This window comes from Xiphophorus couchianus, chromosome 16 (genome assembly GCF_001444195.1).
Source record: "Xiphophorus couchianus chromosome 16, X_couchianus-1.0, whole genome shotgun sequence".
Lineage (NCBI taxonomy): Eukaryota > Metazoa > Chordata > Actinopteri > Cyprinodontiformes > Poeciliidae > Xiphophorus > Xiphophorus couchianus.
Genome location: NC_040243.1, coordinates 9,992,216 through 10,004,617, shown reverse-complemented (window position 1 = coordinate 10,004,617; position 12,402 = coordinate 9,992,216). Strand labels below are relative to the sequence as shown.

Sequence of the window (12,402 nt, the reverse complement as noted above, 5' to 3'; positions counted from 1 at the left end):
CGCAATCACATTTATTGGCAAGTTTGTGCAAACAAACAAGGAATTTCACTTTGGTTTTGCTTTACTCTCAATTTATGGTCATTTTAAAATTACGTATTTATGATTATGCTAAGGGCTAATATGCTTAAAGTTGATAATTCCTCTCATGTCAGCCACATATTTTGTGCAAATGGCTTAAGGAGAACAGACTGAACTCTTTCTCCCCACCTGCCTGTGTCTCAATGATTCATTCTTGCACCTGTAGCATTTGTTGTGGTTAGTTTGTGACTGAACTATTGTGTTGTGCACTGCTTTGCAGGTTGCATTTTGCAATTAGCCTTTTGCAAAAAAGTGGTCAACAATAATCATCACAGTCTCAGGTCTGAGACATGGTGTGAGGGTGGTGCATATATGGTTTATTGACACATCTCTCACTGTCAGAAACCACAGGAGCGGCTTCTCACTTAGGTCATATATTTTATTTGCTTTATTCCAAGTAGCAGAATTGGTTTTACAGATGTAAAACCAATGTACCTTCATCATTTTATGTGACAAAAAAGGTCATATGGCTAAACCTTATGATCAAGACATGTGATAATCTTTTTGATAATTCAGTTATTTGTACTTTAAACTTATTTGTTATTGTGCTATTGTTTAAAATGCTTCTTTCAGGGCACCGCTCTTTGTTGCCACACTTCTTGCAGTTGTAGCTAAAAACAGAAGTTGTTCCGCTGCTAAGAGGCAGTCTGCACCTAGTTTCACCCTAGCTTAATTATTTTAGGCATTTCTTTTACATTTAGAGCTGATTAAATAGAATTCAAATCAGATAAAATATAAATCAAACCGAATAAGGATTTAGAACATAGGTGTATTTAAATAATAAACCTCTTTTAGGATACGAAACAGAGGAAAATGTGTTCAAGCGTATTTTGTCACCCTACAGCGGAGAACAAATTACTACTTCTCTTACTCTTAAAATAAAACTTGAAGGTGTAAGCCACCGAAACCATCTTATTTTGCTTATCTGACTGATATGAAAAAAGCTGTTGAGAAGCAGTTTTAAATAAACATGAATGTAATGCACTCATATTCATGAAGCACTTTAGTGGCACTAAACCGGAACAGTGTCAGCATAAATTGTAATCATATTCAGAAAAATTAAAAACAATGTAAATTTTCTTTGTAAAAGTCTGTGTACAGTAATTCTTTGTCATTTTGTTCCACATTTATTCATTTGTATATTTTTCTGTTGGCAGCGTAAACGCTGATCAAGCATGAAACCTTAGGTGCTAAAAGGCAAACCTCCCAAAATTATGGTGTTGCAATAAAATCCTCAGGATTTTATAACGGAAAGCCTTTTTGACCAGATCAGCACAAAGTCTCAGTTAAGGCATTAAAACAGTCACCTGCCCCTTTCACAGGTACAACAACTAAAATGTTAACATTTATTTAATCATTGTCAATAACAAAACTTTGAATCCATCATTTGAAGCAAGGGTATCTAACCACATAATTGAAGCACAATGATGATCGCTTGCTTTTTGTTCAGCTGCTAACGTTAATGTTGTTGTCAACGGCCATTAGATTGCATTGCAATCTGTGGTTTTTACAGTTATCTCTGCATAGCACATTAGAAGTCTAGGTAAACAAAATAAAATACCTTTTATCATGATCAGCACTGTGTGAGCTGCACTTTATTCCCTCTGACTCATTTTTGCTTCAACATTCATCCTTTTTGTACATCTGCTTATCTGTGTGGACTGGTGCCTGTTTCCAGTGGTGATTGCTTATCACCACTGGAATGGTGAGATGTGGGATACACCCTGAATGTGTCCATCACAGGGTGACCAAACTCGCTCCTGATGGGAATTTAAAACAATCAATTAATATCACATTTATGTTTTTGTACTGTAGCAGAAAGCTGGCATATCCTATGAGAATCACTTAAAGATTTAAACTTCAAGTTTTGAGTTTGGGTAAAATGTTACAACTAGAATTAGCTTGGCTAACTTTATAGTATGAAAGATGCTTCCTTGTTTACTTATTTAATAACTGTAATCAAAAGTAGAACATGACTAGAGAGTTGTGTAAAATATTGCAGAATTTGTGTTTGAGTAAAATTTCCTTATTTTAGAAGGGAATTCAGCAAATGCATTGATCACTAAAGCTTTAATAACATTGTGAAAGTCACATTTCATTTAGAAAGGTAGAGAAAAAATTATTTTCATTTTCTTGTTAAATTACCAAAGGCTATGATACAAATTGAACTCTACTATAATGAATAATTAAATGTTATTGCTTGTCAGTTAGACGTTTGTTCTGTTTGTTTTTTGTGTTTGCTCCATTGAATCCAGCATGTTTTCTTTGTATTTATTTTTAGAGCTTTTGTTCTGCACCTTTCAGCTGTTTATTTTTTCTGCCTCTCTTGCTCAGGGACTTTCTTCCTCGCGGATCAGGCATTGTTACTCGCAGACCTCTCATTTTGCAGCTGGTCAATAATATAGCAGGTGAGTACGCCTTTCCCAGGAAACACAAAATCCCAATTTTCTTTCATCACTGCCCTGCATATGGCCTCTCTGCCACTGTGCCTCAAGCTAGGCACCCTATTTGCTACTTTCATGTCTCAAATTTAATTTTCTCATTCTCCTCACTGCTTTTTCTGTCTTACTCCCTGCTCCTTATTTTTCTGCCTCCCTCTTGCAAACTCATTCCCCCTCTTCTGTGCAGAATATGCTGAATTCCTGCACTGCAAAGGAAAGAAGTTTGTGGATTTTGATGAAGTGCGGGCAGAAATTGAGGCGGAAACAGATAGGATTACAGGATCCAATAAAGGAATTTCTCCTATTCCTATTAACTTGAGGGTCTACTCCCCAAATGGTAATAACATTGTTGTAATTATTATGCAAATTCTTTATTAATAAACATGAACATTTACTTCATGTCAGGTTATGGTAAATTTCAAGAATAAAAGGAAATTTACATTATATTCTTGTTTTTTTTCCCCCTCATGTGACAGTTTTGAACCTGACTCTTATTGACCTCCCGGGTATGACCAAGGTTGCTGTCGGAGATCAGCCCGCAGACATTGAGCATCAAATCAGAGACATGCTGATGCAGTTTATCATCAAAGAGAGCTGTCTGATCCTGGCAGTTACCCCTGCTAACATGGACCTGGCTAACTCAGACGCTTTGAAGATTGCCAAAGAGGTGGACCCACAAGGTGAAGCATGTAGTTTTTACAAAGTTCAACACTGAAACATCAGACTTGCAACATAGCATTACACTTAGCAATTCAATACTTTGTATTTCCCATTTACACCACCAGTTGTTAATTGTTTGCTCCAGTAGACTTTGCTTGATGAAAGGTAAAGCATATTTGACTAAAACATGCTGCTCTTTATGAATATGTTCAGGTCTTCGCACCATTGGTGTCATAACAAAATTGGACCTTATGGATGAAGGCACAGATGCAAAGGATGTTCTCGAAAATAAACTGCTTCCATTAAGGAGAGGTCAGTATCGTGTAGCACCCAGATATATATTTACATGAAACATGTACAGACTGACGATATAATTGTTCAAAATGTGTGTACAGGTTACATTGGTGTGGTCAACCGGAGTCAAAAAGACATTGACGGTAAAAAAGACATCCGCGCTGCTTTAGCTGCAGAGAGAAAGTTCTTCCTGTCCCACCCCGCCTATCGACACATGGCAGACCGTATGGGCACCCCGCATCTACAAAAAACTCTCAACCAGGTCTGTGTCATTCTGTTTGTGTTTTGAAACGATCTCCTTGCCGTTCCATGTTATCATCTACTAAAATACCATGACTATGGGTTTGCAGCAACTGACCAACCACATCAGGGACACTCTGCCCGGGCTGCGCAGTAAGCTGCAGAGTCAACTCCTGTCTCTGGAGAAGGAGGTGGAAGAGTATAAGAATTTCCGTCCTGATGATCCGACTCGCAAGACAAAGGCATTGTTGCAGTGAGTGTAGCTTTTGATGTCTCTGCAGAGAGATACAAATTAATGATTAATGTTTAGTACCTAAAGCTAGGACACAGTATGTGTTTAGTTGTACAGGCCAAAGTAAGATTTTGGGTTTTACTATCCCAGTACACAAATGTGCCAGTTGACACATTAAGGTTGCATATTGAGGCATTTTTGAGCTTCAGAACATAAAGAAATGTGAAGGGATTGTAAAGTTTCATAATCTAATATCATAGCTAAACCTTAAAGAGATCCAAACTCTTGTAAATGAAAGATGTCTTGTCTCAAACGCATAAAAAAGAGATGATTCTCAGACCTGCTGTCATTTCTGTTATAAATAAAGGATGGTCCAGCAGTTTGGTGTGGACTTTGAAAAATGCATCGAGGGATCTGGAGACCAGGTGGACACTAACGAGCTGTCAGGCGGTGCCAGGATCAACCGACTCTTCCATGAACGTTTCCCTTTCGAGCTAGTCAAGGTTAAGAGCGCCAGTGTTAATTTCCTTCTTGGAGTTTTAAGCAGTTTGTGTCTTGTCAAATGCACTTTAACTGTAAGGTTTGTTAAAAGTCTTTATCATCTAACTTGCTCTCCAGATTGTATTTGATGAGAAAGAACTGAGGAGGGAAATCAGTCATGCAATCAAAAATGTCCATGGTGTCAGGCAAGTACAGTCCAACTTCAAAAATTCCCAAGATAACACTTCTGAAATATATTTGACTCTGAATACTGTTGTCCTTCTTTTGTCAGAGCTTTAATTCAAACCCAAGTATTACAGACTAGCAGTACCAGCCGAATGTGATGTATTCAGAAACTGTCAGCTGTTCTATGAATTAGGTTTTCTATTCTGCTGTTTCTTAGTGACTGCCTCTCAGAAATGCCACCCACTCATTTTCGGTTTGTGTCTACTAGAGTGTTCAGTTTATCAGGTGTTCAAGTAATGTTGGTCTCTATTGTGTTTTGTATTATGAGCCATCTTATGTGCCACATTCATTGTTAGCCTTGCATTGGCACTTCATATCTTCTCCCCATTTAGGTTGTCACTGTTTCAATCCTGTTTGTCTGCCAATTTAGATGTTTCCTCAACACCTGCTTTGTCATTTTGTTCCATTGTACTTTTAATTTTTTTTTTTTTTTTTGCTTCAGCCCACATGTCTGTTAACTGTTATGTGTGTTGGCTTCTTTGCCTCTGTCTCTGTGCATCCTCAGAACGGGGCTGTTCACTCCAGATCTGGCGTTTGAGGCCATCGTGAAAAAGCAGATTGTTAAGCTGAAAACGCCCTGTCTCAAATGTATCGATCTGGTCATTCAAGAACTCATCAACACAGTCAGGCAGTGCACCAGCAAGGTACTGCAAGAGTCCAGCATCTCCCGACCCAGCCGAGACTCAGAGCAGGGACAACCACGGGCATAGCAGAGGGCATGCTCTCACAGAACATTAGCTGTAGTATCTAGATTTAGTTTCTATGCTTTAATTGAGGAACGTCCCATGTAGTTTGCCCTCTGCCAGCCCGGCCCTGAAAGCTGAGTTCAGGCAGCGCTGTCGTGTTGTGGAGTGTTGTGACGGGTGGTGTGTGGTGATGGATTAGAGATGTTTTCAGGACTGAGATTCTGCTATCTCTGCTGGACAAGCTGCAGGTCTCATAGCTCAGTGCATGTAAACAGCAGAATACAATGTATATCTTTACCACCCAAGTTTAGAAGGAAGTGGATCATTAGGGAACTAAACAACCTGCAGCTTGTCCTCCACTGTTTGAGTTCTTTCTAATCAACTAGAAAATGGCTTACTGAACAAACACTTTCTGTCTTCTTCCTTTCTGTCTTTCCAAATATTCCTCTTTCTTTTTATTTCCACCCCCTCCCACCACCTTCACAACAAATTGCCAAACTAATCCTGTGACCTTTCAGAACGGGGCTCTTCACCCCGGACCTGGCTTTCGAGACGATTGTCAAAAAGCAGATCTGCAAACTCAAAGAGCCCAGCCTCAAATGTGTGGATCTTGTGGTGACTGAATTCACTGCTCTCGTCATGAAGTGTGCCAAAAAGGTAACCAGGGATGCATATCACAATATAATGCCATGACGGGAGAAGAGATTTTTTTTTTTTGTTGTCTATGACTGCCATTAAAGTCCAGTTTTCATCCACTGCTCATCATTGCTTTTAAAGTCTGCATCGCCCCATTTTTCCTCTCTATTGATGTCGCAGTACCATTGAATATAAATATTTTTGTGCAAATTGTCCCCCAAACGACTCATTGTATACATATTTCTGTACCTCTGCATCAGCTTTTCAGATGTATTTTTTCCCCCACTCCCACTCTGCTTCCTTTTTGCCCTTGCTGTTTAAGAGCCGATCGACTCAGTTGTGTGTTGCACGCTTGTTGACCCACACAGCAAAGTGACTGCCATTCGGCTATCACCTGAACTGGAAAGAAATTGAACTTATAAGAGCGGTTAAAAGGAATAATACTCCCAGAACATACCCTCTGTGGCTTCTTGGACAAAAGCATTTCATTTGTAACAGTGCATCACTGCCATCTTGTGGACAACTGAGGGCACGACACAGTAAGAAATGCTGTAAGATGCATAGTTGGCCAAACTTACCTCTTCCCTGCCTTTTGGGTTTCCTCTGCCTCTGCCCAGACTGTCATCTATCATCCAGTCTTTACTAACATTTGTTTATTCAAACCTGTACTACCAGTTACAGATGACAGTTTAAACCTTTATTGGCATGTCTAAAGTTTGTACTTATCAGTGTCTTGCTACCAATGTATGGTTTAGACTAAATGTGTCTTGATTAACATAACCAAACATATTTAAGGTCATCTTTGACTGTTGGTACATAGCCTCCAACACCAATAACCACCATGTCTTTACAATCTGTGGTGTGTTTGTGTTGGATTGTGGTTGCCTGCATTTGTGTGACACTAAAATGTCACTTGACAATGTTTTTACTCTTTTCTTTGTTTCCTACTTATTCTCACTTCTCACTCCTGTTTTTCTCTGATTCTTGTTGGTAAGTCCTACTAAGGTAAAGCTGTGCGTGAGTGTGTATATGTCTGTATTCCTGTGTTAAATGCTGCAGTTACATGATGTGTTTCCTTGCAGCTCAACTCCTACCCCAGACTGAGAGAGGAGACGGAGAGGATCGTCACCACCCACGTAAGAGAAAGAGAAGGGAAGACCAAAGATCAGGTGCGTTGCTAGGCTTTTAATCCGATGATCTAGTGCCTCGTTGATCATCTTGATCAGTTCATTGTGTTGCCCAAGGGCAACTTGAGACTTTACAGGACCTGGCATTATTCCCCATTATTACCATTGGGCTTCTGAACCAAAGCTTTAAAAACATGTTTTAAAAGGTTTTGTGAGGAAATTGGGGATTTACTGTATGTGTTTTTAAGAGTAAGAGCACAATAACTACAGCAGAAGAGTTTATATACTACTAGCTAGAAAGAATGTTTGTGGAAGAGCAACTTTAGTTGGAAATCAAAGGAGTTGCTTGGAGAAACTTTGTTTGTGAGACAGCTGCCTAGAATAGAGTAGAAAAAATCAAAGGTTGTTGACAAACTCTGATGCTAACTGTGCTGAGTAACACCACTGGCCTAATGACGCGTTTTGATGTTTTGAGAGGGATTTTAAAAGATCCATAAAGTCTATTTTGGCAGCAGTGAAGTAATAAACACACACTGTTTGAATGTTAGCAACTTGCAGGTAGCAACATTGCTTTGTTGCATCAGTCTGAAACTAATCAGAACTCATAGCAGTATGCTGATTCTAGCTGATCCCTAAAGATGATGAATAAACAGACAAACACAGAAATCATTATTGGATAAACTGTAAAAAAGGTCTAGTACCCCTCTCTGTGAGATGATGGGAATTAATATTCCTTCAAAGCACGAATTTCTGATTTGAATGTCAATCTAGTTTAACTTTATGAAATAAATATAATTTTACAAATAATAAAACTCAGACCACTGTAACATTATAAATATGCAGTAAATATTTTTTTGGTGAATTAAAGAGTGGCCTTGCTGTTTCATGACAAATCTGAAAATTTGACTTGGGAAAATTTAGAAATTTTAAAAGAAAAATTGGATAGGAAACACTTTTTTATTTCTATGTTAAATAAAAAATATTTATAATTTATCGTCCGCTTAATCCAGTTTTAGGTGTAAATGCATGAATTAATGCAACAGTTTAGACTCAGTGATTCATCTTTCTTGCATTGGTTGTGGAAGCAGGGCATTAAGAGCTGTGGTGCTCAAATGAGAACCCACATTAAAACCTTGCTTACTGGTAACGGTTTCTTGTGATTAAAATAAATGGTTTGATGTTTATCTCCTTTAAAAAGAAGTATGCAGAAACAGCTGACGTGGATTCTAGCTTGGACTTTAAAATGTGGTAGTTTAGCATATAAAGGTAGATAAGATGAAGTCTAAGGTAAAGTCATTAACTGACATCCACATTGCTTGTTAGCTGTTATGAGTCATCACCTTCTCAAATTGCTGATCTTCCAGTGGCAGTGTGAGTGGGAAAAAAACTCTACTGTGAACCTTTTTAACACCACTTAGGTTCCATCTTTGCATTCATCATTAGATGACATTAAAAACTCTGTAGCTGTTCCCATTTAGGGCCGAGACAGCTGAGGTTGTGTCCGCCTGCAGTTATCTACAAATAATTATCTGCCATTACTTCACTTTCTGTCCTGTTTGCAACAGCAAGCAACAACAGCCCAGCAGGGAACATTTGAAAGATGAAATGGGTTCTACTAAGTGCAGATTGATTATTATATGTATTTTATTACAGGAAGTGTACTCAAGAGCATTTATGGACCTTTTCAGACCTGTTTGTGCCCAATTTAAAATCAGGAATTAAATCTGTTTGGCAAAAATATTTCCTTCTTTCAGTTTTTATGCAATCTCCAACATGAGTTTAAAAAGACACACGTTTTGTGAGATTCTTCTCTGTTCATTCATTAAAAACAAAAATATTTGAGTAACCAGTTGCGCAACAAAGACAGAAAACGTGTCTATTTATTTGGTTGCCTTTTCAATATTTAAAATGAGAAGACAACTTTTCTTACAGAATTTGAGACAATTTATTTCTTATTTAATTCATTCTAAAACACAAATAAAATATGAGTGATTTCAGAAAAGATGACAGTAATAATGTCTCAAACAGTAATTTAAAAAGTGAGTAGCAAAACTTCTGGTCAGGATCTTGGTAAATTGGAAGATTTATAAACAGAAACCTTTGAGTAATACCGTTTTCTCAACTCAACCTCAGTGCTGCAGTACGCAGCCATGATATCACTTTTACCTGATGGATTTCAGTTGGTTTGTCTTACTTGAGCAAGCTTGAAATATCAGATGTGAGACTCTTCACTTTCTAATTTGAGGCCTGTCTTAGTATATTAAAGTCATCTCCGTCCTAATCTAATTTCTCTCTGTTAAAGGTTCTGCTGCTGATTGACATTGAGCTGTCTTACATCAACACCAACCATGAAGACTTCATAGGCTTTGCTAAGTATGTAACCATCCTTCCTGTTAGTCTATCTTACAGCTTAGAGTCTTGAACCCAGCCCCAGTACTTTTATGTTTATCCTCTCACCAGAGTGAGTGATGAATCTAAATGTCACCAGTTATACACACGTTATGTCTCTCTGAGGAGGGAGGTGGATGCCACAATAATCAAAATTGCCCCGTTGATCAAAGTTCCGTTATTTGTGAGTTTCTTTCCCCCTTGCATGAAACAATCCCATCCTTCCCCAAAAGTCAGACTTTTCTTGGAAAAAAAAAGACAAAAAAAAAAACCCATTCCTATTTGCATCTTGCTGTTGTTAAAAAGCATGCTTGTTGAACTCAACGAAAGAGTGGCGCTCGCGATTTTTATCTGTTGCTGCTTTGTCTGGAAACTAATTTGCACATGGCATAGCTTTCATGTTTTTTGTGGTGTATCTCAAAGCAATCTAGAGTTTGCGGGTGGTTTCATGTGCTTCCTAGTGCAGCAGTAACAGTAATTTGTAGTTGAGTGAAGCTCCTCTGCAGTGTGGATTTTTTTTCTGACAATGTAACAGAAAAGTCCCTTTGGGAGCATGTGTCAGGGTTTATGTTTTGCCTCTGCATGGCAAGGGAATTGACGCATTGCATCAAAGGTCAGCAAGAGCGGTTTAATGGTTTTCATGACATCACTTTCAGTCTTGACTACAGAAGGCTGGATGATGGTAGCTCCCCAGGGTACAGCAACAACAGGTGGGCATACGGGAAATATTCAAGGTTTTGTTTGTAACACAAGTGCATGGGAATAAATATCAATGAAAAGTTCACTGCATAATATTAAAGACATCTCTCACAAAGAATGTTAAATTAATATTCAAGAGCAACAATATTTGATATTGTATTTTTTTTTAAATACAGAAATGTTTTATGGTATTGTCTACATCTTCTTACTGGACAGTATAATTACTAGATAAATGCAATGTGGAGTGGAGGCGTTCAGAATGTGGTTCTGCTCAGGAAACCCCGATTGCTTCAGATTGTCTGAATTGTTTTGCGCGTTTCATCTTTCTCTTGACAATACTTCATAGGTTCTCTATGTTGATATTGGTCAGGCTAGTTTGCTTGGCTAATCAAGCACAGTGATGCCACAAAGTCTGCTGGGAAAACTTCTGTCAGTGGTCTTCACCTTGATTGTGTCAACCAAAATATAAAATGTTTATTTTGAAAAATGTTTCATAACATTCAAAGTTTCATAGAAACTGAATTTTGTGTTTTCCTTAAGTGTAAGCAATAATTATTACAATTAATGAAAACAAATGCTAAAAATGCCACTCTGAGTTGAACAAATATGAGTTTCACTTTTGAATAATTGAAATAAGTGAACTTCTTAATATTGTACTTTATTAAAATGCACCTGTGCATCTCAGAGTGCACAAATATTTAAAGCTTTTTAAAATTCTGTCTAACTTTGTGTTTTTGTTGTGAAATAAATAATTCAGACTTCTTTAAAATTTGACAATTGATTTCCTTTTACGAATGAAAGCCAGAAGAATAAAAACAGGAAGTAACCATAGTGTTATTTAAAAATGCTGTGTCAGACATACATAGGAACTATACAAACGTTTCCATCATTGTTGTCTGTCTCTCTTTGTGTGCGACAGTGCTCAGCAGAGGAATATTGCTGCAAACAAAAAGAGGGCAGTACCCAACCAGGTATGTTTTGACACTTTGATTTGTCCTTTTCTCAAATGCCAGGTTTAATCATCTTTTCACAGATACATTGTATTACATAACCTAATTAATCAAATTGTCAACAAGCCACAGCAAATAATCAATTTCTTCCTCTGGTAATATTATCACCCAGTCTTTCGTAGCCTTGTTTATCTGTTTAACGTTTTAAAGCCGATATTTGTCTATTATTTAATGGTTTTATAACAACTTGTTGACCTTTTTGAACGCACCTTTTCTTAATGATGATGGTTTAAAGGGAGCGCTGTGTTAGATAGTATGAGGAAGAACCCATTCCCTGCTTTCTGACACAAGCTTATCTCTTCAGGATCAACATTGATTTTCTGCATGTGATCCGGGCGTGTTACATTAGCACAACGATGATTAATAACTGAATGATGTTTGTTTTGCCTTCCTATTAACTTCCAAGCATCTTTGTGCTCATTAAAATTCAAAATGCGCATGGATATCACAACAATCATCTGAGTTGTGACATAACCAAATTGTGATATATCTTGAAGTAATTTTAATTGCATGTAATTCTTTTGCTCTGTTTCTTTCTCTGTCCTTTTTTCATCCTTTGCTCTGGCTGCCTCTTGGATTTCCTGATTTCTTGTTCCTGTTTGCTCCCTTAAACACTTTTTTTCTCTCTTCTACTATTCTTAATTTTTATTCACTTCCACCTCTTTATTCCTCACTTCTTCTACCTATCTTGCACTGTCCACTTCTTTGATTTCCAATTTGTTTTTGGCTTTAATTTTTACACTACCCCTCTGCTTTAACCCCACTTCCCTTCCTACTGTATTACTGCAGGGTGAGATTCTGGTAAGTACCCCGCATTAAACCACACCCTGCCAGGGGCAGCAGGGGTAGGCCATGCAGAAGAACTGAGGCCGTGTCAGTAAAGGTCAGCCAGTTCAGTTAGCGTCGAACACAAACTCCTCAGAGATACTTGAATGAACGTTGGCTCCTGTGTAAATAAAAGGTGATGCCGTCACTTTAATAAAATGTTTTACCCTTCTGCAGCTTGCCGGTTTAGGCGAGGCCCAGGAAGAGAAGGTAGAGTCTCCAGACTTACAAAAGTGTCACCAGTTGTAATTCCAACTGTGGTGCACAGCTACCAGTAATTTGGACTAACACTTGACTTATTTAAACTTATAATGTTTTTCTTTTAGGAGGCAGTAATTGCCAGTAATTCTACTAACAATG

The 12,402-nt window shown here is 38.0% G+C and overlaps 1 protein-coding gene across 10 annotated transcripts in view; it reads left to right on the top strand.

Moving 5' to 3' along the window:
• dnm2a (dynamin 2a) overlaps positions 1 to 12,402 on the top strand; it is a 30,544-nt gene that overhangs the window by 6,893 nt on the left and 11,249 nt on the right. For 2 of the 10 annotated variants that reach the window (XM_028042499.1, XM_028042494.1), the window contains exons 2-15: positions 2,413 to 2,486; positions 2,707 to 2,856; positions 2,996 to 3,199; positions 3,393 to 3,491; positions 3,575 to 3,735; positions 3,824 to 3,966; positions 4,313 to 4,448; positions 4,564 to 4,631; positions 5,177 to 5,315; positions 7,076 to 7,162; positions 9,423 to 9,493; positions 10,165 to 10,218; positions 11,127 to 11,178; positions 12,220 to 12,252. In XM_028042499.1, coding sequence (XP_027898300.1) covers positions 2,413 to 2,486; positions 2,707 to 2,856; positions 2,996 to 3,199; positions 3,393 to 3,491; positions 3,575 to 3,735; positions 3,824 to 3,966; positions 4,313 to 4,448; positions 4,564 to 4,631; positions 5,177 to 5,315; positions 7,076 to 7,162; positions 9,423 to 9,493; positions 10,165 to 10,218; positions 11,127 to 11,178; positions 12,220 to 12,252 — 1,471 coding nt within the window. Of the gene's footprint in view, positions 1 to 2,412; positions 2,487 to 2,706; positions 2,857 to 2,995; positions 3,200 to 3,392; positions 3,492 to 3,574; positions 3,736 to 3,823; positions 3,967 to 4,312; positions 4,449 to 4,563; positions 4,632 to 5,176; positions 5,316 to 5,875; positions 6,015 to 7,075; positions 7,163 to 9,422; positions 9,494 to 10,164; positions 10,219 to 11,126; positions 11,179 to 12,006; positions 12,019 to 12,219; positions 12,253 to 12,402 lie in introns of all 10 variants that reach the window. The other 8 variants (XM_028042495.1, XM_028042497.1, XM_028042502.1 and 5 more) reach the window with 8 other exon arrangements.